The following is a 26,196-nucleotide window of genomic DNA, read 5'->3' as shown; positions in this document are numbered from 1 at the left end:
TAGACACACACACACACAAGTGAAGAGTTGAAGGTAAAGATGGGAACTCTATGTTGGGAATTATGGGTGACAACATCCATCTGTGACAACCATCTCAACAGATAGAGGCCTGTCCAGTCCATTTTCATTCCAAAGTGGTCAAATACTGCCACCTTTTCAGTGCTTTCGGTGTAAAATCCCAAACACCAAAAGCCATCTTATTTGTCTGCATGATGCGTGACTGACAGCATCAGCTGAGAACATGGCAGAACAGAACCATTCTCATTGACTCTTCGCTGGACGGCATCAGGGTAAAACGCTGCTGGTGCAGAGGTAATATAAGGAGCACAAAGATCACTACTGAGCGGGCGAGAGGGTTGATGGATGGGTCCAACAAACCCTAGACTTTCACGCAGGAGTCTGGTGTTCACTTCCTGTCTGAATGTGATGTTTTTTTTTCTACACCTCACCATGTGCCTCCTTCCCCTTATCTTAATTATACATGCCAGCATGTGTGTTTGCTGACATCCTGGCGTCAGTTGCCAAATGCCTCTGTTGCCTAAACATAATCTCAGGCAGTGTAGTCCCACTATGTACTTGTGTTGACATCATGGTAGCGGCTTCCAGGAATGTCAACAGCAACGCGGCAATATGTGATGACTTGGGATGAGAACATGTTGGTCTGTCCCAGAGCTAGGGATTCTGGGGAGTGAATGCAACTCCTGGGCTCACAACCAGCATCTTGGATGCCTTGTTCAACCCAAAATCCACCAGCAGTCCAACAGTCACTGTCTCAAATCAACCAGAAGCACCAATGATGACAGCAAAACTCCCACCAAACCAGACCAGTTTAACCAGACTTGGTACTCACTCACAGCTCCACACAACAGACAGCCACAAAAAAGAGTGAAAAAAAACATTGAACTTACACGTGTGTGTCTTCTTCACAGCTGCTGACACACCTGCAACACAGAAAAAAAGGATTCAATTATTATTTTCAGCTCAGGAGGAAAGTGTTGTCTGATGTGAAGTGCATGCCACAGTGTGCATTCTCGACTCATTTCCAGGTCATCAAATACCAACGCTTTGTTACGTTCCTCAGCATCTCATACTGACTTACAAAAGCACCCTTTCACGTCGGTATGAGATGCACCGATCTTAACTCCACTTCAAAAGAAAATCACATATTTCTGGTCAAAAAGAGAAACAATCTGCTTTTAAACTTTATAAAAGACTTGGATATCAACAAGTTTTAGGATATGCGCAATGACCTTTTTAAGAAGGTAAATAAAGAAAAGAGAGTCTGACAAGTCTGCCGCTGGTAGAAAACTGTGAAAAAAAAAATCTGATTTGGATGCAGAGAAGCAAAGTGACAAGCAGCTCCAGCTGTTCATCTACTCCACATTTTGATTTTATAAATGACATATTAATGGACATTTATCAAATTATGCATGGCTGCGTGTAAACAACTGCATTAGTGGAATCTTTTTCATTGGCCATGTAAAAAGCTTAGTAGGGATATTGTCTTTTTCTGAAGCCAGACTATTTTGTGCATGTAAAATGTCAAAAAAAAACAAACAAAGCTGTAGGCAGCGATTCGGAGGTTTGTAACAGTCTAACAGCAGGTCTAGACTGCATCACAACAAATAGTTGGTGAGATATTGAGAAGAACCAGCTTTATTATTTAAGGCAGCCGACAGAGCAATGAAACGCTTCACACTGTGAGTCATAATGTCTTCCTTTACATCTCAAAGTGTCATTAGTTGTAACGTGTGGGTGATATTTTGGGGTAAACCTCGACACAAAGTAGCAGCAGCACAGTGACGCAGCTCGCCGTCTGGCTGATCTCCAGAAGGCCGCGGGGGGCTGGAGACAATCCTGGGGCCAAAATCTGTTGGGGCCACAGTGACTCGCTCCTCTGGTGACGCTCCACTCGCTCGGCCCATCTGGACAGAGTGTGTGTGTGTGTGTGTGTGTGTGTGTGTGTGTGTGTGTGTGTGTGCGCGCCTGTCATTGAGAGCAGGAAAGATGCCAAAGCTGTTACCCTGGCAACCAGGTCATCATATTTGAAAACATACACATACTGCCACGACAGCTTCCGACATAGCGCACTACTGCGAAAGGTGGCTTTTGCGTCGGTATCTTACGCACTGACAAAGCAGCAGTGTTTGACAACTTGAGAATGAAAACGGGCTGGCCACTTTTCAGGTAAAAGTCACAAAGCAACAAACTTTAAACATTTATATAATTTTTTTTTTTTACTAAAGGCCATCAGATGCAAATAAATACTGCATATGTACGACTGAATATATTGTCTTTTTAAGAGCAATGTAATAAATGTATCACTCCACAATAATGTCTTAAGAACAAATATAAAAAAAAAAAACAAAGAGGATCTAATCAAAGTAAATATATATTATAATGTATGTAGCAAGATGCCTCTCAGTGTAAAAAGCCTCCTCAGTGTGATCAGGGTCAGAGCAGCGGGAGGATAAAGCTTCATGGTGATTCTATCTAGTCTGATCACTTGTGGAGGGTTTCAGCTGCAAATAAGTTTTTAACAGCAGATTGTAAAGCGAATTTGTGTTTTACAGATTTTCTGAATGACTTTTTTGTGTTCTTAATTAACTATGGAATTCTGGATTGGCACATCATGTAATATATGTTTTCCTTTCAGATTTCCCCCTCTGGTACAGTTCACCTCTTTTGTCAAGTCCCCTCCCATCAGCCATCTGGTTGTCTGCCATCGCTCGCACACACACACACACACACACACACACACGATAGGATGTTCCATCACTGTCGAGGAGCCTGTGGAGGCAGACATGCAGTGCTGCGTCTCCTTGTTCAGTCCTTCCAGTCACCTGAGATTTCACTCACCTGAGGCCAACAGAACTTTTTAAAGTCTCAAATGATATTTATTATATCTACATTTCTACATAGCCTGTAATTTCTCAAATGGATATAATAAGCAACATTTTTTCTGACTCTGAGCTCGATAGAGGGTGAAAGGCCATAACTGATTGTTAGTGGCAAACTGCATGTCTATTTTCTAAAATATTTTCCCATCAAGTTTCTTTAGCTTCAAACCTGTTTTGAGTCATTTTACTGAGTATCTCTCTTCCTTCTGACACAAACCTCTGATCTGATATCACATGACACAGCTACTGAGTGCACACTCACACTGCAACTTGATAATGTGATAAGATAGAGCTTAATTCATCCAAATAAAATATTTGTGCCAAAGATGCTCAATAAACCAGTCAATAAGGCAGACACTGCAGCAGAGGAAAAAACGTTGTTTAAATATGTATGACTTATTACAGCTGTAGTCTGATGCCTCTTATTTTTCAGGAGTGAAGGTCCTGATTAAGTGTTGGTCTGATACATGAAATGTCCTGAGAACAGCTGATGAATTACCAGAAAAGTAGTCTCATTCTGACCCCATTTTCATGTGGTGTTGACGCTATCCCCGCCATTGATTCTGGCAATCTCTATTTCCACAGATCTTGTCAAATAGAACAGATCTTCTATGACCAAAAACAAACAAAGAAGATCTGCTGAAAAACAGAGGGAGAGAATATAACTTTGCAACTATATTCCCTATAACTCGGAAGTTAACAAAAAAAAAACAGAAATGCAAATACATGTTAATATGAAAGTGATTTTGTACCTTTTTTTAAAAAAAAAATACAAATCCAAGTGCTGTCCACCACCCTATTATGTCATAAGAGGCAGTGTTTAAACTTGATGCCGTCCTGCCGCGTTCCATGTGGACGCAGCAAGTGCCATCAGGTGGTGTATAAATTTATGTCTGGCAACGTTTTCTCCTGACGTCATCCAGCAGCGTCTCATGTGCATGTGAAAAATGGCTTTTGGCGTCACAATCTTACGCCGAAAGCACTTTCAAAGCGTGAAGCGTGAAGCGAGTTCGTAATGAGAACGAGCTGCTGACTACTGTAGTCTTTTGAGGTTTTTTGTGCAGTGGAAAAGAGACTTAAGCAGCATTTTTCATACGAGAAAAGAGCATCTTAAAGATAAACAAGCAAAGGACACTGATGCTTTCTCAAATATGCAGACACTGTTTCTCCTTCACACACAAACGCTGATGAACAGGTATGAGGACGGAGACACGGAGATCGACGAAATGGAAAGACAAAGGGCACTTTGTGTTACAGTTGGAATTGATACTTTTGATGATGAAAAATCTTTCTAATTTCTGACATTTCATCCTAGCTAAACAGTGAAAGAGCACAGAATCACTTCTTCTCAACACCAGGAGGACAAACTCCTGCTACTCCTTTCGCTCTGAAGAATCACTTTGAAATTGTCAGTTTACCTCCAGCTGACTCCTGAGGGACAAAAAGGACACAGTGGTGTTAAAGTGGAGAATAAACATTATTTGTGATTGACAACTGGTTGTCCTTACACTGTCCAGGAAATAGTTTAATACAAACAGTGGAACATTTTTAATAGTTTATTATAAACTAAAGGAGAAAAGGTGACCTTGTTAGATTGGAGTCACCTGTTCACACATGGGAGCATGATGAATGTCCCCTGAGGGCCACAGAGGGTGATTCATGCCCGCTGGCATGTTTTTGTTTCCAGGTCATTCTGGAAGAGAAAAATGGAGCAGTAAGAGAAAATAAGCCAGTCTCTTGTAATAAGAAATATTTCTTATGAGTTTATCTGCAGTGCAACGTAACGTCACGTTCAAATCCACACAGCACATTAATGCTAACATCAGCATGCTAACAAAGACAGCTCTAATATGCTGATGCTAAGCCAATATAGTGTTCACCATGTCAAAGGGATAGTTCAGTATTTTTCATAGATAGTATGTTACATAAAGTAAATGTCAGTCAGCATAGTCCCAGTTAGGAGAAGCTAGGGTACAGCGGTCAGACACAGACACAACTTAAAAATCTGTATCAGTCTAAGTCAGTGTTGGGAAGGCAACTTCTGAAATGCATAAGGTTACAGATAACTCTGTCAAAATGTAATACGTAACTGTTTTAATTACTTCATCAAAGTAATATAACCTATTAGATTAGATTAATTTCTTGATTACTTTGCAAACAAAGGGGCAAATGTGTTGCACTCAAATTTGCATTTGTCATTTTGAGAAGATGCACAAAAACTCATTTAACAGAGGTTTTATTAATCAGGAGAGACTTTGAAGACATGTGTGTATGTCTATGACTTAGTATCCACGTTATGTACGTTATGTATGTTAATGACTGTTTATAAACTGTATACCGTGTGTTTGGATGTTTGCAGGTGCATACATATATGTATGTATGCATATTATGTTTAATTTATGAATATGCATGTATGTGTATATGTGTAAATTCAGTGAGACATATATGTGTGTATGTGTATGTATATATGTCTGTATGTATATACTCATAAAATGTAAGTTTTATATTTATACAACTTTAATTTTATGAGTATCAACTTGGAAAGATGTGTTCATAAATATGGTAATTAACTACATAATTATCATAATTATAAACAAGTTTTAAAATTAGTTTTAAAACAAGTTTTAAAATTAAGTTCGTCCATCTAATTTTTAAAAATTATTTAAAGGTTATTTTATAGTTTTATGCACCTATTTAAATTAGTTATAAACACAATTTTTTTTAACTAGAGCTGCAGCTACTGATTATTTTGATAATCATATCAATAAAAATAAGCATTTTTTTTCTCCCATCACTTTGTTCAAGAACAGATTATCAATGACAACAGTGCAAAAAGTACATAAACAGGAGGTTGCTTGAACATCCCTGAGCTGTCAAAATAATATTAAATTATAAATAATAAAAAATAAATACCAAAATCAAATATGAAACAATTCAAAAAATGTTGACAGTTTTTACAATATACCGTTACATTTCCTTATTGTACAACTGAACATATGTCATTCTTTTGTCATAACTTAACTGAACCTGCCATTAAGCTCTCCCCCTCCTCATTTTCATTTTAGATGTAGCATCATAACCATCGTGCTTGCGTGCCACACCATGTGATTTTGCATATTTTGCAGCTAACACACTTCCTTGTTTTGCATAATGTGAAGTGCTCCCAAACTTTTGAAGTTTTCATACGAAACGTCCTCTCTGCCTCCGCCATGCCTCTTTAAAACACCGGCTTCTCTGGTCTGCATGGGACGTAAACAGTCCCGCAACACAGCGAATGATGTAATAATCGCACAAACAACAAATCGTTTTTTTTGTTGCCAACACATTTAATAATTGATTATAATCACTTTTATCTATTCGTCGTTGCAGTCCTATTTTTAACTAATAAAAAAATTATTTAAAAAAAATGTCATTTTAAAGGAATTTGAAAGTGTTAAACTAATATTGTTTTTTATGTGGGACTTTTTTTAGGTGGCTGAATTACATTTTGTTGCTGACCCCATCCACAGCAGTACATTACTTAGTCTAACCGTTTTAATTTAGTATGTTAGCCTGCCAATATTTGCTATTTAGCACAAAACATGAAATTCTGCTGAGAATGATGCAAATCAGATTGTGAATCTAACTCACACCTAAACCTCTACTTCCTCCTGATCTGATCTGCTTCCTGTCAGATGACTCTGAGCTCAAACACTGAGCCTGCTGTGGTGAGAAAACCTGAGCAAGGTGAACGCAACCACTCGTGGCCCAGAAGAAGAAGAAGCAAAAAAAAAAAAAAAATAAACGATCCACTTGATTTCATTGATCATCAAACGCTGACCTGGAAAACGGCTTGATTTAATGTGGCTGCAAAAGCCCTCATCAGCAGAAAAGCCCTCGCTCTGTGTTTCCAAGTTCAGCGGGCGGTGTTGTTTATCTGCAGCGACCTTTGACTGCAACCAAAAATTAATCCTGCCTGTGCACAAACATACACACACACACATCCCTCCACACACACTTCATATTTCAAAGACATGGTAATAGGCATTGTCATAAAGCACCTACTAGGCTTTATCATGGAATCTAGGCCAGATTAGAATATTCATTAGCTGTGCCCTTTTCAACTCCAGGCTGCAGGAGGAGGAGAAGCTGCTTCAGCTCCAAGAAATACACAAACTCAGAATACTTTGGCTCTCAGGAAAATGATGAGGATCAACACAAGGAAGGAAAAGAGTCACCTCTGCTGTCACAGACGCTTTATCCTGTGCTAAAAACAAACAAACAAATGAACAAAAAAAAAAAGGGGAAATGTTAAAACTGAGAAGATATTTTGGGTCTTTCAGTTTTTACACGCATCTTTGGAACAATAGCAAATGTGAAATCTTAAACCTCTTAGATCATTTTTGATTTCCAAGAGCCACTTTAAACAGGCAGACCACAATACCTCTGGACAGAACTGAATCCACCTAGAACCACTTACAACAACTTAACATTTGACTAACTACTGAGCGACAGACAAATGTTCAGAGACCACAGTGTGCAGAGATGAGCTGTAATATCTAATCAGTGTGTCTGTATCTGTATCTGTGTCTGTGTTTTTGCTCGTACTTTATATTTGAAACAACAGAAAAGGCCCAAACTTTTGGATCGACTTGTTAATCTTTTTACACTTAAATGAGGTGGTATTTAAGGTGATTCGGAAAAGCCATATTTCACAAAACTGCAATGGAAACACTATTTTGGCTTCTCTAGGTCACATGATGCTATGGCTATGTGCTTGTCAGTAGGAACTGGCTCCCTCATGATGCAGCAGGAGCTACAAGAGCTGTTATTGCATCACATAACTCTTCAGAAGTTGTGCTAATCATCCCGAAGTTTTGAATCCACGATTCCTGTGTGAAATCCTGGACGATCACCTATGTGGCCTTGGATTGGGCATTACGGCTAGTGTGGTGGCTGCAATAGAAATAAACCTGCTAATGTTTTGAACATCCATCGCCATGCTTCTTGGAATGTTGTCACAAGAGGAGAAGTCGCAGAACATCACTCAGTGTAAACGCAGTCATCTCACAATTTCGTTTTATCAACATTTGGGAAATATCGCTCACGTTCTGCGCACATCTGTCACAGAAACCTGACTATGCTCTCATACACGCAACCACATTAGACAGAGTTGTGATTGGCCTGTCAGATTGCAAAGTTGATGGAAATCTGTCCAAAGCGGAACAGGACCGGACACATCTGCCCAAGCTAATACAATACAGGATTGATAAAAGAGTTTCCAAATGAGATTTCGAACAGTACATTTACAAACAACAGTGCACATTACCACTGCACATGCAACATATTAGTAGCTTCATCAGTGTTACTAAGTCTTACAGATGTGTTACAGTATCTGTCTGTAATGTCATCATTTACACTGATCTGTGATCAGCAGTTAGTGATTTACTTAGTGAACTGCTCCTCTTCCTTCTCTTTAGTGTGGTAAGACTTTCTGCCCCCCGCCCCTCTTTCAGTGTCTGTGCAGTCTGTCACAGCAGATCACACACTGACACACTGACCCAGAACCTGCAGCTCACTGCTGAAATATTCACAGCTTCACTGAGGAGAGGAGACGAGTGACGGCCGGGGATTCACTATGTGGGGCACTAAGTCTGCTTACAGATGACAACAAAGGACCAGCCAGTATGTTAAAATGTTATCTTCCTCCCGACAGCTTCATGTTGGGAAAACGACTTAAATGGATCAACATTTGGTTGGCACGAAAGTCGAGATCACGGAAGTGAAATTCCATTACATCTAAGAGAATCATTTTTACATATATAGATACAATCATTATGTGTTTACAATTGTAACTTTTTATTTAGGGGCTAAAGTGAGAATATTTTCTCTTATGACTGCTCATACAAACTACAGTTTCTTTTTCTTGTGTTTATTGTGAGTGAACCAAGAGAGAAAGTGTTGGTCTGTCCGTCAGTTTACATGCACAGTTTAGTCGAGCTACGGTTATGGCTCCATTAGGCCATTTAATTGGACTACTGTCCTCGTCCCAGTATACAAGCAGCGGGGGAGAATCAATTAATCGACGGAAGTATGTCCGACTCCACCACAGCAGGTGGAGATATGCCTGCTTTCAACTAGTTGCAATAAACCTAAATTATCTATACAGTCTATGAAATAGACTCAATCACAATAACAACTGTTTATTTGTAAAACTGCTGCGTCACAGTGCTAATCTTCATTGATTAGTTTAAGCCATCTATCAGTTTAAGTGTACGCTATATTCAGAATATTTTTACTGCTTTACCTTGCTGTAAGACAGCCCTTACCGACGGGGATTTGAAGCCGCTATATCAAAAACACCAAACTCCACAGAGAAAAACATTCAAAAGTGATATTAGTCCACTGAACAGCAGAGCTGCTGCTCTACCACTGTCTCCATCAGCTGTTGTGGAAGGTAAAGAGGAGACAATATTCAAATAAAGTGAACACTTACAATGATGCTGTTTTTTAGGTGGTAAAAGTATTTTTTGCTGCCACCCCGTCCACAGCAGGACATCATGTAGCTTCCACATCAGTGTTGGGAGACTGTACTTTACTTATCAGAGCAGGGGGGCAGCTGGGGTGTGACTTTTTCATTTAAAATAAATAGAAAATACTACCTTTTCAAGTTCTATGTCCCTCACATAAGCCAAAATTAATTAATTTTTTACTGCCTAGATTTTTTTTATTGCTTTACCTGTTTTGCAGCGACCCTTCTCCCCACATACCTAACAAATAGTCCCGATCCATAATTACTGAGGGAGACCAGTGCGGCAGCCAAGAGCACGCACGGAACGCCTCGGCCAGTTAAAGTTCAACTGAGGTGTTTACATGACAGAATAGCTCAACTTCCAATCGCATTATCTGGGTGTGTTAGCCCGACTTAGAGAAATTTGACTAAGTCCAGTCTCAGTGGTACCAACAAGTTTACATGTATTTTAGAAGTCCAGTTTAAGTCAGACCAACACAACAATTTGACTTTTTCTAACATCAAGTAAACGCACTGAGTGAGAAGAAGAAGAAGAAGAAGAAGAAGAAGAAGAAGAAGAAGAAGAAGAAGAAGCTTGAAACATGGATTTCGGTAGAGAAAAACAAAGTCTTTAGCTACAACAAATCTTACACCCCAGTCACACCTACAGACTCAAAAATGAAGAGATGACAGGACGTCATTCACTGTGAGCTGAAGCAAAAAACCCATGCTGCCATACCAACGCTCAAGACTCCTACAAGTTCAGCTTTGTGCAGAAATCCTCCGACTAACAGGAGTGACAATCTGACAACACTCAACACAAACCAGAGCACATGATGTTTTTCTGCAGGTCAGTTACATTAAAAAGTTCTTACCTGAAATGGAGGAAAGGCTGATTACCACAAACAATACTTAAATGAATAAATAAATAAATAAATGATGACGATGCATCCGGGCCACACATTGGTGCAGTACTGAGCAGTGTTGCCTCACAGCAAGATGGTTCTAACCAGGTTTCTTGTTTTAATTTTGTTTTAATTTCACCCTAACTCTACACTAGTTTTGTCTAATTTGTGTTTAAACAGGACTGTTTGTCTTTCTGTTGTTGTATTGCCTTCTACATATCCCATTTCTGCCTTGCTTTTTTTGTCAAAGCACTTCAACTCTGTGTTTAAAGGTGCTATATAAATGAAGTCATTATTATCATATCATATTATCAAGTGATGATTGAGATGGTTATGTGCTAATCATTACCATGTTAGCATTGTAAGAATGTAAGGGTGCTTTAACCACGCTGTGCCCAAAGACAGCATGCTACTGTTTGCTGTGCTGCAAACTCTTAGTCTTGTGTTGTGTTTCCTCGAAGGATTCTCTTGATCTGCGTCCCAGCTCCATTCTAAACTAATCAAACATTGAGTATGCACTCAGAACTGGGGCCTTTCTGTCGTCCCGCTCTCCTCCATAATTCATTGGCTGAGCTGAGCAGAAAGCAGCAACATAAGGAGACACATGAGGGAGGTAGAAGCCGCTTCCCTGTAGGGTTTGAGCGGGCTGGACGTCGTTGTGGCTCGGAGAGGAGGCATTAACAAGAAGAAGCAGACGACATGGTGAGTGGATCCCGCAGGGCTCTGATGGATGGAGGGGAAAAACATTTGCTCGCAATGAGCTGAGCCCCGAGGATACTGAAGGAAGAGCTCTCTGGGACGGAGGAACAGCTCCAACAACCTGCTCCAGCTGAGCTCAAGCGAATCCAACTTACTTCTGCTGTAGTGAACTCATCAGCAGGAACACATTTATTACAAACACTGTAATGTTTTATTTGTCTGTGGTTCTTTTCCAAACACTACTTCTCTCCACACGCACAAACACTCCCTGCTCATGTATTTTTCAGTCACCTGTCTGCTTTTGTTATGTTTCTCTGTGACTTGCAAGAACCAACCAGGTTCTGCTGTAGCCGTGCTGGCTGTGAACATGATGAAGTTGTGTTTGAAACAAATACTTGTATTCTGACCGCAGCTGGGAGTTTGTAAGACATTGCTTTTTGTCTTTTGAATAACCCCTCCTAAAAACATAACTGATCTGAAGTCATTTGAATCTCAAGTAAACCACACTCTAAGATTTAAACAAGTATTTTAAAAATATAAAAGAGCATCCTCACTTAAAACTAGGCCATCTCTGCAGTTGAAAGACACAAATACTTTTGAAATTGGTGCTACATGACCAGAGAAAACAGAAAAGGATGTTTTTGCTCAAGAGGTAAAAAACCTACAACTAACAGAATGCACTGCACCGCAATAGACAAATAAATACCTCTGCTGGTGGGTGACGTAATGCCTCCTTGTCCTTTTGAAACAATAGTGGCTGGCTTAAAAGAAATGATCTGATTGACAGCTATGACAGCTAATAGTGCACTCCCATTCAATGGAGCTGCTCGATATTGGTCGGACGGGTGTTTAGGCAAGAACTCCCCCACTGCAGATATCATTACTGCGTACGTTACGTTTTCACTGTGCAGGATGCAATATGGAACCCACTTCCTGTTCACAAACTCTCGCTATTACAGCCAAGAAAGTAATAGGCAGTGAAGTAACATAATTCATTTTTAGATTCAATCATCTGTCTCTTGATCCACTTCTGTACTGCAGCAGAGTGTTGCCATGCTGGGAACAGGGATATCCAGGCACTGGTTAGATGGAGGGAAGTTTACCAGTGTTAATTGACACACACTACCCACAATATTCTGATAAACAGGTGGTTGAAAATCGGCGTAGTATCCCTGCAAACGGCAGAAAAACAGTGCTCATGTGCTCTTCACCTCGATAACGAGACATTTTTGGAGTGAATAATGAAAAGCTTTTTGGTGTTATTCTAACATGTCTTTGTGATTTCATACAGCTCCCCCTATTCTCTTTTTCTTTACATTTAGATTTCAAAAGCTCTTTGATTTATTTTGATTCTGTTTGCTTCAAATAACTTCAGAGGTCTCCCTCCAACCACAGAGTGCCTCGGCTGTCTGCCATTATTCAAAAGTGAGGAACATGCAGAGCTCCCAGCTGGCGCTCTTCAATGAGCTGCACTCAAACCACAGAGATCAACTGAACCAACACTCACACGTTAGAGTTGAAAGGACTACCTGAAGAGATTGGACTGATCTTTCCAGGAAACATTCAGTTCATTTTAATTCAGTTCAATTTAATTCAGTTCAGTACAGTTCAGTTCAATACAATTCAATTCAATTCAATTCAATTCAATTCAATTCAATTCAATTCAATTCATTTCAATTCAATTCAATTCAATTCAATTCAATTCAATTTTATAAAGCCCATTATCACGGTTTGGTTTTATAATGTATTATTTATGGCCTGCTAGGACTGTCAACCAGAATAAATAATAATAATAATAATAATAAAAATAATAATCATACAAGGTTTGAAGTGCAATTTCGCTTTTCACCTTTTTCACCTCATGGTGGCAGTACCACTCTAACTCTATCTGGCTCTGTGACCTCACTGTGAACCCTTCTGCTCATTTCTGCCATGGCACCTGTTAATAAAAAGAGAAAAGTTGACAGTGAGGGCTGTTGCTTCCAGGAGAGATGGGAATTACAATATTTTTTCACTGAAAATCGAAGCAATTGTGTTCGCCTAATTTGACAAGAGACTGTTGCCTTGTTGAAGGAATTCATTGTAAAGAGACACTACCAAACAAAACAAGCTAACACATACGACAAGCTAACAGGGAGTCAGCATGCTGAAAAAGTGAAGCAACTGCAAGCTGCTTTGGCCTCTCAACAGCGAGTCTTCAAACAGGCCTGTGAGTCAAATGAAAAGGTCACCAAAGCAAGCTACAAAGTGGCCATGTTATTCGCCAAACATGGCAAACCTTTCACAGAGGGTACATTTATCAAAGACTATGTCATGAAAATAGTGGAGAACGTTTGCCCCGAGAAGAAGCAAGAATTTTCTAATGTTTGCCTGGCTCGTAAAACTGTGGCACGGAGAATCAAGGACATATTCAGAGACAATTGGGGGACAGGGGAGTGACTTTTGATTGTTTTTTCATGAAAGCACAGATGCATCTGACGCTGCACAGCTACCGATTTTTTTGAGAAGAGTTGACAATGACATGAACGTAACAGAGGAGCTGCTTGACCTCCAAAGCCTTAAAGGCCCAACATCTCAAATTTGATCATGTTATGAAAACCTGTGATAAAGGCAATCAGTGCTATTCGCTCTAAAGCCCTATACCCGCCAGTTTAAGCAGTTCCTGCTTGACACATCCAGGCTGAATACTAAGATGTAGTATATCACACAACTCGCACTGCAGCGATTTTTCCCTCTTGATTGGACAATTTATGGCTGAAAAGGGATAACCGATGCAAGAACTGTCAGATACTGTATGGCTGGCAGATTTGGCTTTTTTGATTGACATAACAAAGTATCTGAGTGCGCTGAACATTAGTCTCCAGGGACAAAATGCAGTGGAGAGCCAGCTATATGCACACATTAAGGCCTTAGGAACCAAGCTGCAACTTTTCCAAAGACACTACACATTTCCCAGCTTTGCAAGAAGTCATGGACCGTTTTTAATATACTTTACTAAGCACTGTTAGTTAAGTTAAATTAAATATTGTAATAATTAAATAAATCAAAGCAGAACCCATGGTGCTTTTATTTTGAAGGACCCAGCTGATCTCAGGCCAGAATTGTTGATATTTTTGCTGCTCCTGGAAAAAGCTGCAATACATATTCGTATATTCACCCACCCCTACTTCTGTGTCTGACTTCGTACCCAAAAAACACGTTCAAACAACAGAAGCAGCCCCTCTTTTGGGTACCAGCTCCTCCTGGTTTTAAGGAGGCTGGTCGGTGTCAGTGTCTTGTGCTGAATCTCCACGTTCAGAATCGCTTTCCAGCTCCTCCATGTTTGTTTGTTTTGGTTGCGTGCATTGCATAGATGCGCCCTCAGCCACGCTGACGGATGTAAAGCATTATCGGATAAGGTAAATGAAAAAGGGTAATATAAAAGCTTTTTTTTTCTTTTTTTTGCCAGATGAAATATTCAATTTAACAGTGTCAACATTTATTCTGATGACATGGCTGTGATTTGACTGGATGGACTGCATCTGCAAACTGGAGATCTACAGAGAGTTCCTTAGAGTGTCATAGCAACGGTCTGACTGCTCAACACGTTCTCAACCCAAGTCGTCACATGTTGCGGCTTTGCAGTAGACTTCTGCATCTGCATATTACGCTCTAGGTATCCTTCTGTGTCTGCTGTGCAGGGATGGACAAAAGCACATGCAGGGATTATGCTGCATGTGGTTATGTTTAAGCAAAAAAATACTCAGCAACCAACGCCTGGGGCGTGAACAAATGCACATGCCGCAATGAATGGTTAGACTTCCGCATGAGGGTCCGAGGTTTGTTGGATCCATCTAGTGTTTCAACCTGATGCCGTCCAGCAGTGTATCGTGGACGCAACAGGTTTCATCCGGCCACATTTCTCAACTGACACCAAACGGCTGGACAACACTTGCCTTGGCAGCATGATGCATTGATCGGTGACCTCAGTTGAGAACACGACCAGACAGAACCTGTTGCATCTACATGATACGTTGCTAAACGGCGTCAGATTGAAATGCTGGATGAGTCATGTATCACAGCACTGATACCGGTTCTGTCTGGCTGCTGTGTCGTGCAGTTGCAAAAGGTGACTTTTGGTGTGGGAATCTTACAATGAAATTATTGCAAAAATGGTAGAACTTGATGAATTTGGAATGAGAAGGGGCTTGAATACTCACGGAAAAGAGAGGCTTTGATTTTTTATTTAATTTGCTAAAACTTCTATACCCCCTCTGTTCCCAATTTGTTATTTGGGGTCACTTTCTGTAGAGTCATCCCTGAAAAAGTCATTTAAATTGAATCTGTGACACAAGTGAAGAGCTCTGAAGGCACTTTACAAGGACACAAAGACCTGCTGCTGACTCACACTGTTCTGCCGATCAAAAACTGAAAAAAGAAGAGAAATGCAGCACACCCCCGACAAAGTCAAGAAAGAAAGAGCGCTTGCCAGAAAACATGATGTAAACAATGCGAGTTCCAAAATGTTCAAAAAGTGTTTCATGAGGAAGGAAACGTATTCACCATGTTTTTTTGTGAGAAACACTGAGTGTGAATGTAACTGTTTACAAAACCTCCACAGGGAGCTTTTAAGGTGATCATTGCCAAGTGAATTCAAGACATCTCAGGACCAGCAGACAGCAGCCTGTAAACTGTGTCAGGTGTTTTGGTTGTTAGAAAGACAAAGTGTCAGGCAGCAGACACTGAAGTTTAGTCCTCCAGGCTGCAGCAGGTACAACCTGCACTGTCAAAAACTACATTCTCTGCCACTTCACTGTGGCTGAAAACTGTTTTAAAGCTCTGAAAGACATCCAACTCAACCGGCTGACACCAAAGATGGAGAGTCCGTCTCCCTCGGAGTCTCAGCAGAGATTACAGCTCGTGCATCTTATAATTGTTCAGAGCGAGTTGCTCCTCGTACCAATTATAGCGCATTAGCAGCAGCCGCCAAAGTCATTTTTCATCGCTGCTCATCAGGGAGCTCCAAACAAAAAGGAGAAGAAGCCACCCTTCCTCTTGCTGCCTTCAGTCGCTCACAGCATCAAATGAACTGAGGATTTAAGATGGTGGAGATAAAATGAGATTTAAGGATTAGACGGAGAGATGTGACTGAACTTTTGGTGACTTGTTTTTAAATGACAAGAGGAAGTGAGTCACACTGCTGCTGCTGTGCCTGCTGCTGCTGAGGATAACAGAAGCTTCTTCTGAGATGCAACTCAGGAAAGATGGTTTAAAGAAACCACTAGAGAAATGAAAAAAAATCTAACATTAGAGGATGCATGAATCATCCATATCCAGTACATTTTTATACACTTCTTCATAACTTATCTCTATTTTAGCTGCCGTCACAGAGCAGGAAAACAGTAGATATGACACAAAGTGCATCTATGCTGGAATCAAGTTTCAACAAGGTTTTGCTTTGAGTGTGAACTAAAAATTAAATAAGTATAACACATCAAACATTATCACCAATAAGCTACTACCCTGTAAAACACAGCAGTCCTCTGTAATCATGTCCACTTACTTCCTCTCTTTAACCTCTTGAAACCTAAGAAAATCAGTTTGATTTTTCGCCAAAACATGGAAAAGGGGCAATGAGAATCTTAACAAGACATGGCTCAATACGAAATTAGTAAAAAGGAACAAGAAAATTTGCTAAAAGTAAGCAAAGAAAAAATGCCCTAAAGATTTAAAGTTTTTGATAATTTTCTAAAAAACCCTCCCTCCTCCCTCAAAACACATATTAAGGTCATTTTCTAATCAACTTTTACTTATTTGTCAACATCTGTGGGACATGTCTGGCCTTTTCTACTCACGTTTAAAAAAAAAAAAAAATCAAAATTACAATGAATTAATATGTATTTTTCATAGAGTGAGGGGACTCAAACCCCCCCCCCCCCAAAAAAAAGGATCAATGTCTGACTGATAATTAGCCATGTCTCTTAGACTCCACACATCCAGTTTTGGAGACTTTCTCTTATATACTATTTGCTGAGATAAACCCCCTCTAACCTGTTCTTTCTCTCAAATGAAACTCAAAGTTGAACTGCCAAAAATTGCAGTGAAGGATGGCCCCGAAAAAGATTCAATCCCCAAAGACCCCAATATTAAAAAGACAAACTTTACAGCAGAAATAAACATATTTAGCTCATTTCAAGACACATTCCTTTTCCAAATAGTGCTCGAAAAGAAATTGGGAAAAAGGCTTTCGCGTATTCTGCACCCTCAGCCTGGAACTGGTTGCAGAATGACTTGAAGCTCAAGGAGCGGGTGTCGTTAAATGTTTATAAATCTAAAATGAGCTTCCAATGGATTAGAAGCAGATCCTGTAGGACCTCAGTGTTTTTAGCCTGTCTGGTTATATAACTGACTCCCAGAAAGCTCTCTTTTGCCTCATAGATAGTTCTCTTTTAATAATTTTAGTGCATGTGAGTTGTAGTTTTTCTTCCTTTGTGTCGCTGTCTGCAGCTTTGTGTTCTCACTGCTGACTGTCTCAGTCAGGTCTCCCTTGGAAAAGACATTCTTTATCTCAATGGGACCAACCTGGTTAAATAAAGGTTAAATAAGATAAAATAAATAAAATACTAACTATAGAGAGTGATTTTTTTGTGTGTAACTTTGCATTTATCAGTCATCACAATCAGGTGAGAATTGCTTCACCTTTTCAATATGGACAACATAACTGTTTTGTGATGCAAAATAACTGCAATTAATCACGATTAACTATAAAAAGTCTGCAATTAATAGTGATAAAAAAAATATATAAATCTCATTTGACAGCCTTAATTATAATTCCTCTAATCACACTGCAACTGGAGTTCATGAGCTCTTTGGAAGATACAAGGTTTTCCTTTGACAGCAGTACAGGGCATATGCCCTAACACATACCCCTATAACACACGTACACTCACACAATCACAATCATACACACACACACACACACACACACACACACACACACATGCGTGCGTGCACAGGGCTCCTGGTAGTTGTTTCCTGTCTAACCGCAGTAACGTTCTCTGGCACCTCAGACAGCGAAACATGAAAGAGCAGCATCTTATCATCAGCAGCCAAACACAACTGAAACGCTGCTGCTGCAACTGAAGCAGCTCCACACACTGTGCTCTTCAGGTATGTCAGTAGGGAAAGTACCACCACGTAACCAAGCAGTCGTCACTCGCTGCTCTGTGAAGGTGTCTGTGGTCACTAATAGTCCCCACTCTGCTTTTATCTGTTGATCTAAACTCATTCCACTTTTCTCACCTGTCCTGCTTACACAGTCTATATTCACATATGTGTTAAACACTGTTTGGATATAACACTGCTGCTTCCAAGTTATAAACTTTATTACCCTCTGAAAAAATATCCAACTGTAGGTTATTTTGCAAAGGTAACTAAAACAGGAATAAATGGTGCATTTGTTGGGGACTGTTTTCAGCGGTGCATGAATCCATGTTTGGTGCTCAAGTGAGTATTTGGGGAAGCAGGACAGTGTGTGTGAGATTGGGTACAAAAAAAAACAACAACAAAAAACTACAGTGTGTGTACACAGTAAGAAAGGAATATGACACCCAGCGCATAAGTGGCTCACTAATGTCTTTTTCATAGTTTCTGTACAACAGTGGAGCTCTGTGGTACAGAAAATAAATATAAAAATGCAAAATATCACCAGATTTATACTATACATGAATATGAAAACAACTTACTGGCCCTTTGGCAACACATGCGCACACACCCACACCCACACCCACACCCACACACACACACACACACACATCACACCACCCCCTCCCGTGCTTATTAAATATATTAAATAGTTAGTTTAAGCGTCTTGGTGCTCCAGTTGGACTCCATACTGAGTGAGAAACATGCTGCTCAGCCTTCTGTGCCCCTTGCCCTAACCAACCAACCACACACACACACACACACACACGCATACATGCGAACATAATAATAGGGGACTATCTAAGTGTACTATCCAAGAGGGAACCTTTATTAGCAGTCATTTTAAAAATACAAAACTAGAATTGAAAATTTACTTTTGAGGTCTTCTTTCACAATATTACTGCAAATGTGATTTTTTACAATTTTTTAAAGAAATTGCCAAGAGGGGACCTGAAGCCTTGAGCGACGTCTGCCTATCAAAGGGGGGACATCCATATACTGCAGTCAAACTGGTTTATCCTGGTTCTCTCACCTATAGAGTGCTTCTTTTTCACTAAAACTTCATTTGTATCTTTAAAAATGGGTATGTAAACTTTATTGCTTGCAATATATCAACATTTTTTGTGATAATAAATATTACAGAAATAATACTTGCCAAAGCAAAGTATATCTTTTAAAGAAGGCTCCCATAATCCTGTGAATTCAGTTTTATCTTACTATTTACTGTTAATAACTTTATTGTTGTCTTTGTTTTATATATGTATATATATATATATATATATATATATATATATATATATATATATATATGTATATTTAGACCAGACCAATTGTAACTACCAATGTATCACCAAAAATTCAGAAAAATAAATCTATAAACGAGTAACATTATACATAAAATGATCAGCAATATAATTACTTATTTTAATAAATAATATATTTATTTTAATTAATTAATCACTATAAAATGATTTAACACAAGTCTGTGACTAGACCTTAAAAGCTGTTTGCTTCCAAAAGAAAGAAATCAAACTGTGACATGACAGTTGAGCTCAGGTCCAGAGAAGTCAGTGGCGTTTCTGGATTTTGTTGAATCTGGCTTTCACTTAGCATAGTAGAGTCGTAAATTGCATTTATAGATGCAGTGATGAACTGTGTTCACTGTCAGTGTGGTTTTCAGTGTCCCCAAGCTCATTTTGTGATATCATGTTGGTATTTAATGCAGTGCAGCTTTATGGGTCAAAGGTCATGGCCATTCATTTTTGGTTTTTAGCCTTGTCCCTTTTATGCAGAGATTTCTCAAGGTTCTCTAAATCTTTTCATGCTATTATGGCAGATAGTTAATGGATTTGAACAGCAAATATCTTGTTTTGTAATGTATTCCTTTGTGTTCACAATAGTTTTTCAGTGATGGATGAAACACCTGTGTTTGTTAGTGTATTTTAGCATTATCTAATCTAGACCCCATTCAAAGATGTTTGTTTTTTTAATGACTACAGTCTGTAACACATACTACACACACTGGCATGCAGCATTGTCACAGTGCACAGAGAGTGTGCGTGAAGTGAAAGGCACATAATAAATGTTACGATAAGTTCACAATGACACTCAGCTTTACAGGACTTTACATTCCAGTATTGTAAACTGAAACTTTTCTTTAGCACTTAAAGTTTAACTGGTATGTTAGTGTTTTTGATGGGCATTGAAATGGTGATGAGCCACCAACAACTCATCTCAAAACCATCACAACAGGATACACATCTATGAATGGGCCTTCATAAGTCGACTTCTGTTTGTACTCTTTGAACTTTGCACTCTAAAAAGAAAAAAAAAAAAAAATGTCCACACTCCATTTCCTTTTGTAAGAAAACTAAAAAAGGAGTTTTAAATAAAATTATGTAACATCAAACTTTGACTTGACCTTTAAAATTGTTCAATTTCCAAAATACTTACCTGACCAGTTTTCACAAGTAGTGAATGTCAATCAAGTTTTCAATATACTTGTGTGTTCTCAGTCTGTACTTAAAGAAATGCAACTTGTTTGTTGGTGCACATTACAGAAGAAGGTCCACCCTTGAGTAGGATATAATGACATGAGTCCACTGTTGGCTGGTACATAATGTCACAAGTTCCTTCTTAGATAGCACGGAGTGACGTTCACACTCAACCATGTAAAGCACATACAAACATATTTAATAATACTTGTGAAAAAAAATCTCATCTGAATAATGTTACATTTCTTCTTCAAATATGATTTGTTAGTATGTTTGTGTAACAGAATATAAAGGCTCAACTTTAGTGGCTGGCTTAACCTTTTTATGGCTTGATACTGTATTAATGGGAAATTATGCCCATTTCTAAAATACATACATATTATTTCTATGATCTAAGGCAGTCTAAAAACATTAGTAAACATGGGCAACTCGCTCCCATATCCAAAAACTGGAGTGCTTGTGATGTCATGTGATATAAAGTGTAGAGTTGCTCCATTGATATGAAATTGTGAAAGATTTTCTAGATGACACTGAGAACAGCCAGAACAATGTTATAAGTATATGGGAACATTTTCTGTTACAGAACTGACAACACCAATATAATAAAGTTCATTTGGGTTTAAGGGATAACAAACATTCTGTTGGTCCCCAAAATTAGGCTCTCGATGAGCAGAAGGTGCAGCTCCAGACTTTATACTTCATGACATTACAAGTCTGAGACTTCTTTCTCTAGTGTCTAGATCAGAGATATCACACATACTGGCTGATCCCTTGGCCATGGAAAAAACATACTGGAATTCCTACTTTAGATGTTCACCTTTACAATGAAGGGTTTCCCAGAAAGGACCAAAACGATATAAAGGTCAGCAACAGTATTTGCTGATTAATCATAAAAATAGATTTATTATCAGACTTTTACTGGAAATTCCCATTAAGAGTTATTACAAGCACAGGATCTCTTTTACAATGTATGTGCGTGCTTTCAATGTATATGCATAAGAATGCATTTTCTTTGTTGATCAACATTACAGAAAAAAGGGCCACACATATAGAATAAAGCGACGGTGGTCCCAAGTTGGCTGGTACATAATGACACAAGTTCCCTTTTGGATAGGACAGAGTGATATTCACACTCCACCATAGATTAATGAAAAAGAAATAGAAAGGTGCATTTTGTAAAGAGAAAAATATCTAATACAAAAATGTATCTATTCAGTAAAGCTTCTCATTGTTTAGTAAATTGGCACCAGAAATGTTGCCATTGTAGCTATTTAAAATAAAGGCTATAATGTGAACACAATTATAACTTGTCTTAGTATTCACTGTGACGTGACAGATGAGCTCAGGTCCGGGGAAGTTGGCAGTGTTTCTGGATTTTGTTGATATCTGGCTTTCACTTTGCATAGTTAAGTCTTAATTTGCATTTATAGATACAGTGATAAACTGTGTCCACTGTCAGTGGTTTTTAGTGTCCCCGAGCTCATTTTGTGATATCCTTCAGTCATGTTGGTATTTAATGCAGTGCAGCTTTATGGGTCAAAGGTCATGGCCATTCATATTTGGTTTTTAGCCTTGTCTCTTTTATGTATTTCTCAAGGTTCTCTGAATCTTTTCATGCTATTATGATAGGTAATGGATTTGAACACCAAATATCTTGTTTTGTAATGTGTTCCATTGTGTTCAAAATGAATAGTTTTTTAGTGATGGATGAAACACCTGTGTTTGTAAGTGTATTTTAGCATTATCTAATCTAGACCCCATTCAAAGATGTTTGTTTTTTAATGACTACAGTCTATAACATATACTACACACACTGGCATGCAGCATTGTCACAGTGCACAAAGAGTGTGCATGAAGTGAAAGGCACATAATAAATAATATAATAATACGATAAGTTCACAATGACACTCAGCTTTACAGGACTTTAAATTCCAGTATTGTGAACTAAAACCTTTTTTTAGCACTTAAAGTTTAACTGGTATGTTAGTGTTTTTGATGGGCATTGAAATGGTGATGAGCCACCAACACCTCATCTCAAAACCATCACAGCAGGATACACATCTATGAATAGGCCTTCACTAGTTATCTTCTGTTGACCCCATTCAAAGAGGTTTGTGCAACCCAGAACTAAGTTTTTATTATTGTTATATCTATTTTTTGGTTGTTTTTGATAACTATAGCTGGTAACACATAGAGTTGTAAATTAGTTGGCAAATACAGGGCTGGTATACAGCATTGTCACTGCGGCACAGAGAGTGTGCATGAAGGCATGTGAGATTGCTAAAATAAGTTTACATTGACACTCAGCTTTACAGGTCTTTACATTCCAGTGTTGTCAACTGAAACAACTCTTTAGCACTTAAAGTTTAACTAATGTTAATGTGTTTCTGATGGCCATTGCGTTAAAAATTCAGACAAACAGAGCCACTGAGAGCCAAGATGCCCTACTGCTTTAGAGGGCCACTTAATAAATAATTACCTTTCAATTATTTCAGTGATATTACATACATGTGGTTATTATGTCACTTCCCAGCAGATGTTTCTTCATGTGAAAAACATGTTTAACTCCTTTTTTTGAATAGCTTGTAGTCAATTGTGCAATTGACGACAAATGTGGAATTCTGCTTGTATTTCTACTCTTTACAGTTTAACATTATCTTACCCAACATCCACTTGTTTAACACAGGAAAGAGGAAAAAGCCATGTTTCAGTCAGATACAACATCTAGGATATGAGAAGTAAGCAACCCTGAAGCCAATGTGTAATGTCCTCACGACCATAACGACCATCGTCAGCTAGAAGAAACCATCCCCCGCACTGCAGGGAATCAAGGCCTGACAGATTTTCACAGGCTGACTTGCAGAGAATCAACCCCTCACCCACTGCAGGTCACTCACTTCTCAGTGGCAGCAGTCTCCACTGTTCAACACTCAAAGTTAGGATCTGAGAATCATATGGGTGCTGGTCACTCCACCTCTTCAGTGTAGAAGAAATTACATATTTTTGTCCACTTCATCAACTGAAGGCCAAGTAAATATAAAAATATATCTATAAAACTGTGTGTGAATGTAATAAAGACAGATTGCTTTCTAAAGAATGCACAAAGCCACTGAATCAAATGTACATAGATCATACAGAGATGAATAACATTTTTTTTCACACATATGAATACTCGGCCTCTTTTAGGGATGCATCTTACTCCATAAATGTGGTAATTTTACATGTCGGTATCATCATCTTTCTGAAGCTGGCAATACTGTATAGGCATCATTAATAACTTGTTAACTGACTGTTAATTATACTTTTGTCAATACTCCTTGATAACCAATGAAGAAATGATAACTAATTAACTTTACCCATTATAAGTAATGTTATAGATTGTTATTTTATTAGTCAAATACCAAGACTTATACAGTCTTGTATAAATACATAAACTAAGTATTAATGGTTTTCCAACTAATTTGTAAACCTTTGTAAAAACAAAAAAAGTAAATTATACAATATAAATATCTCTTGGATAGATAGACCAAATATTTATAACACTTTGTTAACTATTAATAGTTGGTTTGAAAACTGTTTATAAACATTGTTTGGATGGTTTCTATAAAGTTGCAACTGCTAATGGTAATAAACTGTTAAACTGTTAACAAATACCGTATTTTTTATGGCCCGCTAGGACTTAAATAAACCATATAAGGTTCGAAATGCAATTTTGCCTTTCACCTCATGGTGGCAGTACCACTCTAACTCTATCTGGCTCTGTGACCTCACTGTGAACCCTTCTGCTCATTTCTGCCATGGCACCTGTTAATAAAAAGAGAAAAGTTGACAGTGAGGGCTGTTGCTTCCAGGAGAGATGGGAATTACAATATTTTTTCACTGAAAATCGAAGCAATTGTGTTCGCCTAATTTGACAAGAGACTGTTGCCTTGTTGAAGGAATTCATTGTAAAGAGACACTACCAAACAAAACAAGCTAACACATACGACAAGCTAACAGGGAGTCAGCATGCTGAAAAAGTGAAGCAACTGCAAGCTGCTTTGGCCTCTCAACAGCGAGTCTTCAAACAGGCCTGTGAGGCCTGTGAGAATTTTCTAATGTTTGCCTGGCTCATAAAACTGTGGCACGGAGAATCAAGGACATATTCAGAGACAATTGGGGGACAGGGGAGTGACTTTTGATTGTTTTTCATGAAAGCACAGATGCATCTGATGCTGCACAGCTACCGATTTTTTTGAGAAGAGTTGACAATGACATGAACGTAACAGAGGAGCTGCTTGACCTCCAAAGCCTTAAAGGCCCAACATCTCAAATTTGATCATGTTATGAAACCTGTGATAAAGGCAATCAGTGCTATTCGCTCTAAAGCCCTATACCACCGCCAGTTTAAGCAGTTCCTGCTTGACATCCAGGCTGAATACTAAGATGTAGTATATCACAACAATGTGAGGTGGCTCAGTCGGGGGTCCACACTGCAGCGATTTTTCCCTCTTGATTGGACAATTTATGGCTGAAAAGGGATAACCGATGCAAGAACTGTCAGATACTGTATGGCTGGCAGATTTGGCTTTTTTGATTGACATAACAAAGTATCTGAGTGCGCTGAACATTAGTCTCCAGGGACAAAATGCAGTGGAGAGCCAGCTATATGCACACATTAAGGCCTTAGGAACCAAGCTGCAACTTTTCCAAAGACACTACACATTTCCCAGCTTTGCAAGAAGTCATGGACCGTTTTTAATATACTTTACTAAGCACTGTTAATTAAGTTAAATTAAATATTGTAATAATTAAATAAATCAAAGCAGAACCCATGGTGCTTTTATTTTGAAGGACCCAGCTGATCTCAGGCCAGAATTGTTGATATTTTTGCTGCTCCTGGAAAAAGCTGCAATACATATTCGTATATTCACCCACCCCTACTTCTGTGTCTGACTTCGTACCCAAAAAACACGTTCAAACAACAGAAGCAGCCCCTCTTTTGGGTACCAGCTCCTCCTGGTTTTAAGGAGGCTGGTCGGTGTCAGTGTCTTGTGCTGAATCTCCACGTTCAGAATCGCTTTCCAGCTCCTCCATGTTTGTTTGTTTTGGTTGCGTGCATTGCATAGATGCGCCCTCAGCCACGCTGACGGATGTAAAGCATTATCGGATAAGGTAAATGAAAAAGGGTAATATAAAAGCTTTTTTTTTCTTTTTTTTTGCCAGATGAAATATTCAATTTAACAGTGTCAACATTTATTCTGATGACATGGCTGTGATTTGACTGGATGGACTGCATCTGCAAACTGGAGATCTACAGAGAGTTCCTTAGAGTGTCATAGCAACGGTCTGACTGCTCAACACGTTCTCAACCCAAGTCGTCACATGTTGCGGCTTTGCAGTAGACTTCTGCATCTGCATATTACGCTCTAGGTATCCTTCTGTGTCTGCTGTGCAGGGATGGACAAAAGCACATGCAGGGATTATGCTGCATGTGGTTATGTTTAAGCAAAAAAATACTCAGCAACCAACGCCTGGGGCGTGAA

General features: G+C 39.0%; 1 protein-coding gene across 1 annotated transcript in view; it reads right to left on the bottom strand.

The window, feature by feature from the left end:
• The window catches only part of LOC121941804 (nuclear receptor ROR-alpha A-like), a 125,992-nt gene that overhangs the window by 34,613 nt on the left and 65,183 nt on the right, over nucleotides 1-26,196 (bottom strand). The window contains exon 2 of the mRNA XM_042484684.1: nucleotides 909-941. Coding sequence (XP_042340618.1) covers nucleotides 909-941 — 33 coding nt within the window. The remainder of the gene's footprint in view (nucleotides 1-908; nucleotides 942-26,196) is intronic.

This window comes from Plectropomus leopardus, chromosome 1 (genome assembly GCF_008729295.1).
Source record: "Plectropomus leopardus isolate mb chromosome 1, YSFRI_Pleo_2.0, whole genome shotgun sequence".
In the NCBI taxonomy this organism is placed as follows: domain Eukaryota; kingdom Metazoa; phylum Chordata; class Actinopteri; order Perciformes; family Serranidae; genus Plectropomus; species Plectropomus leopardus.
This window is presented reverse-complemented; position numbering and strand designations above follow the sequence as displayed.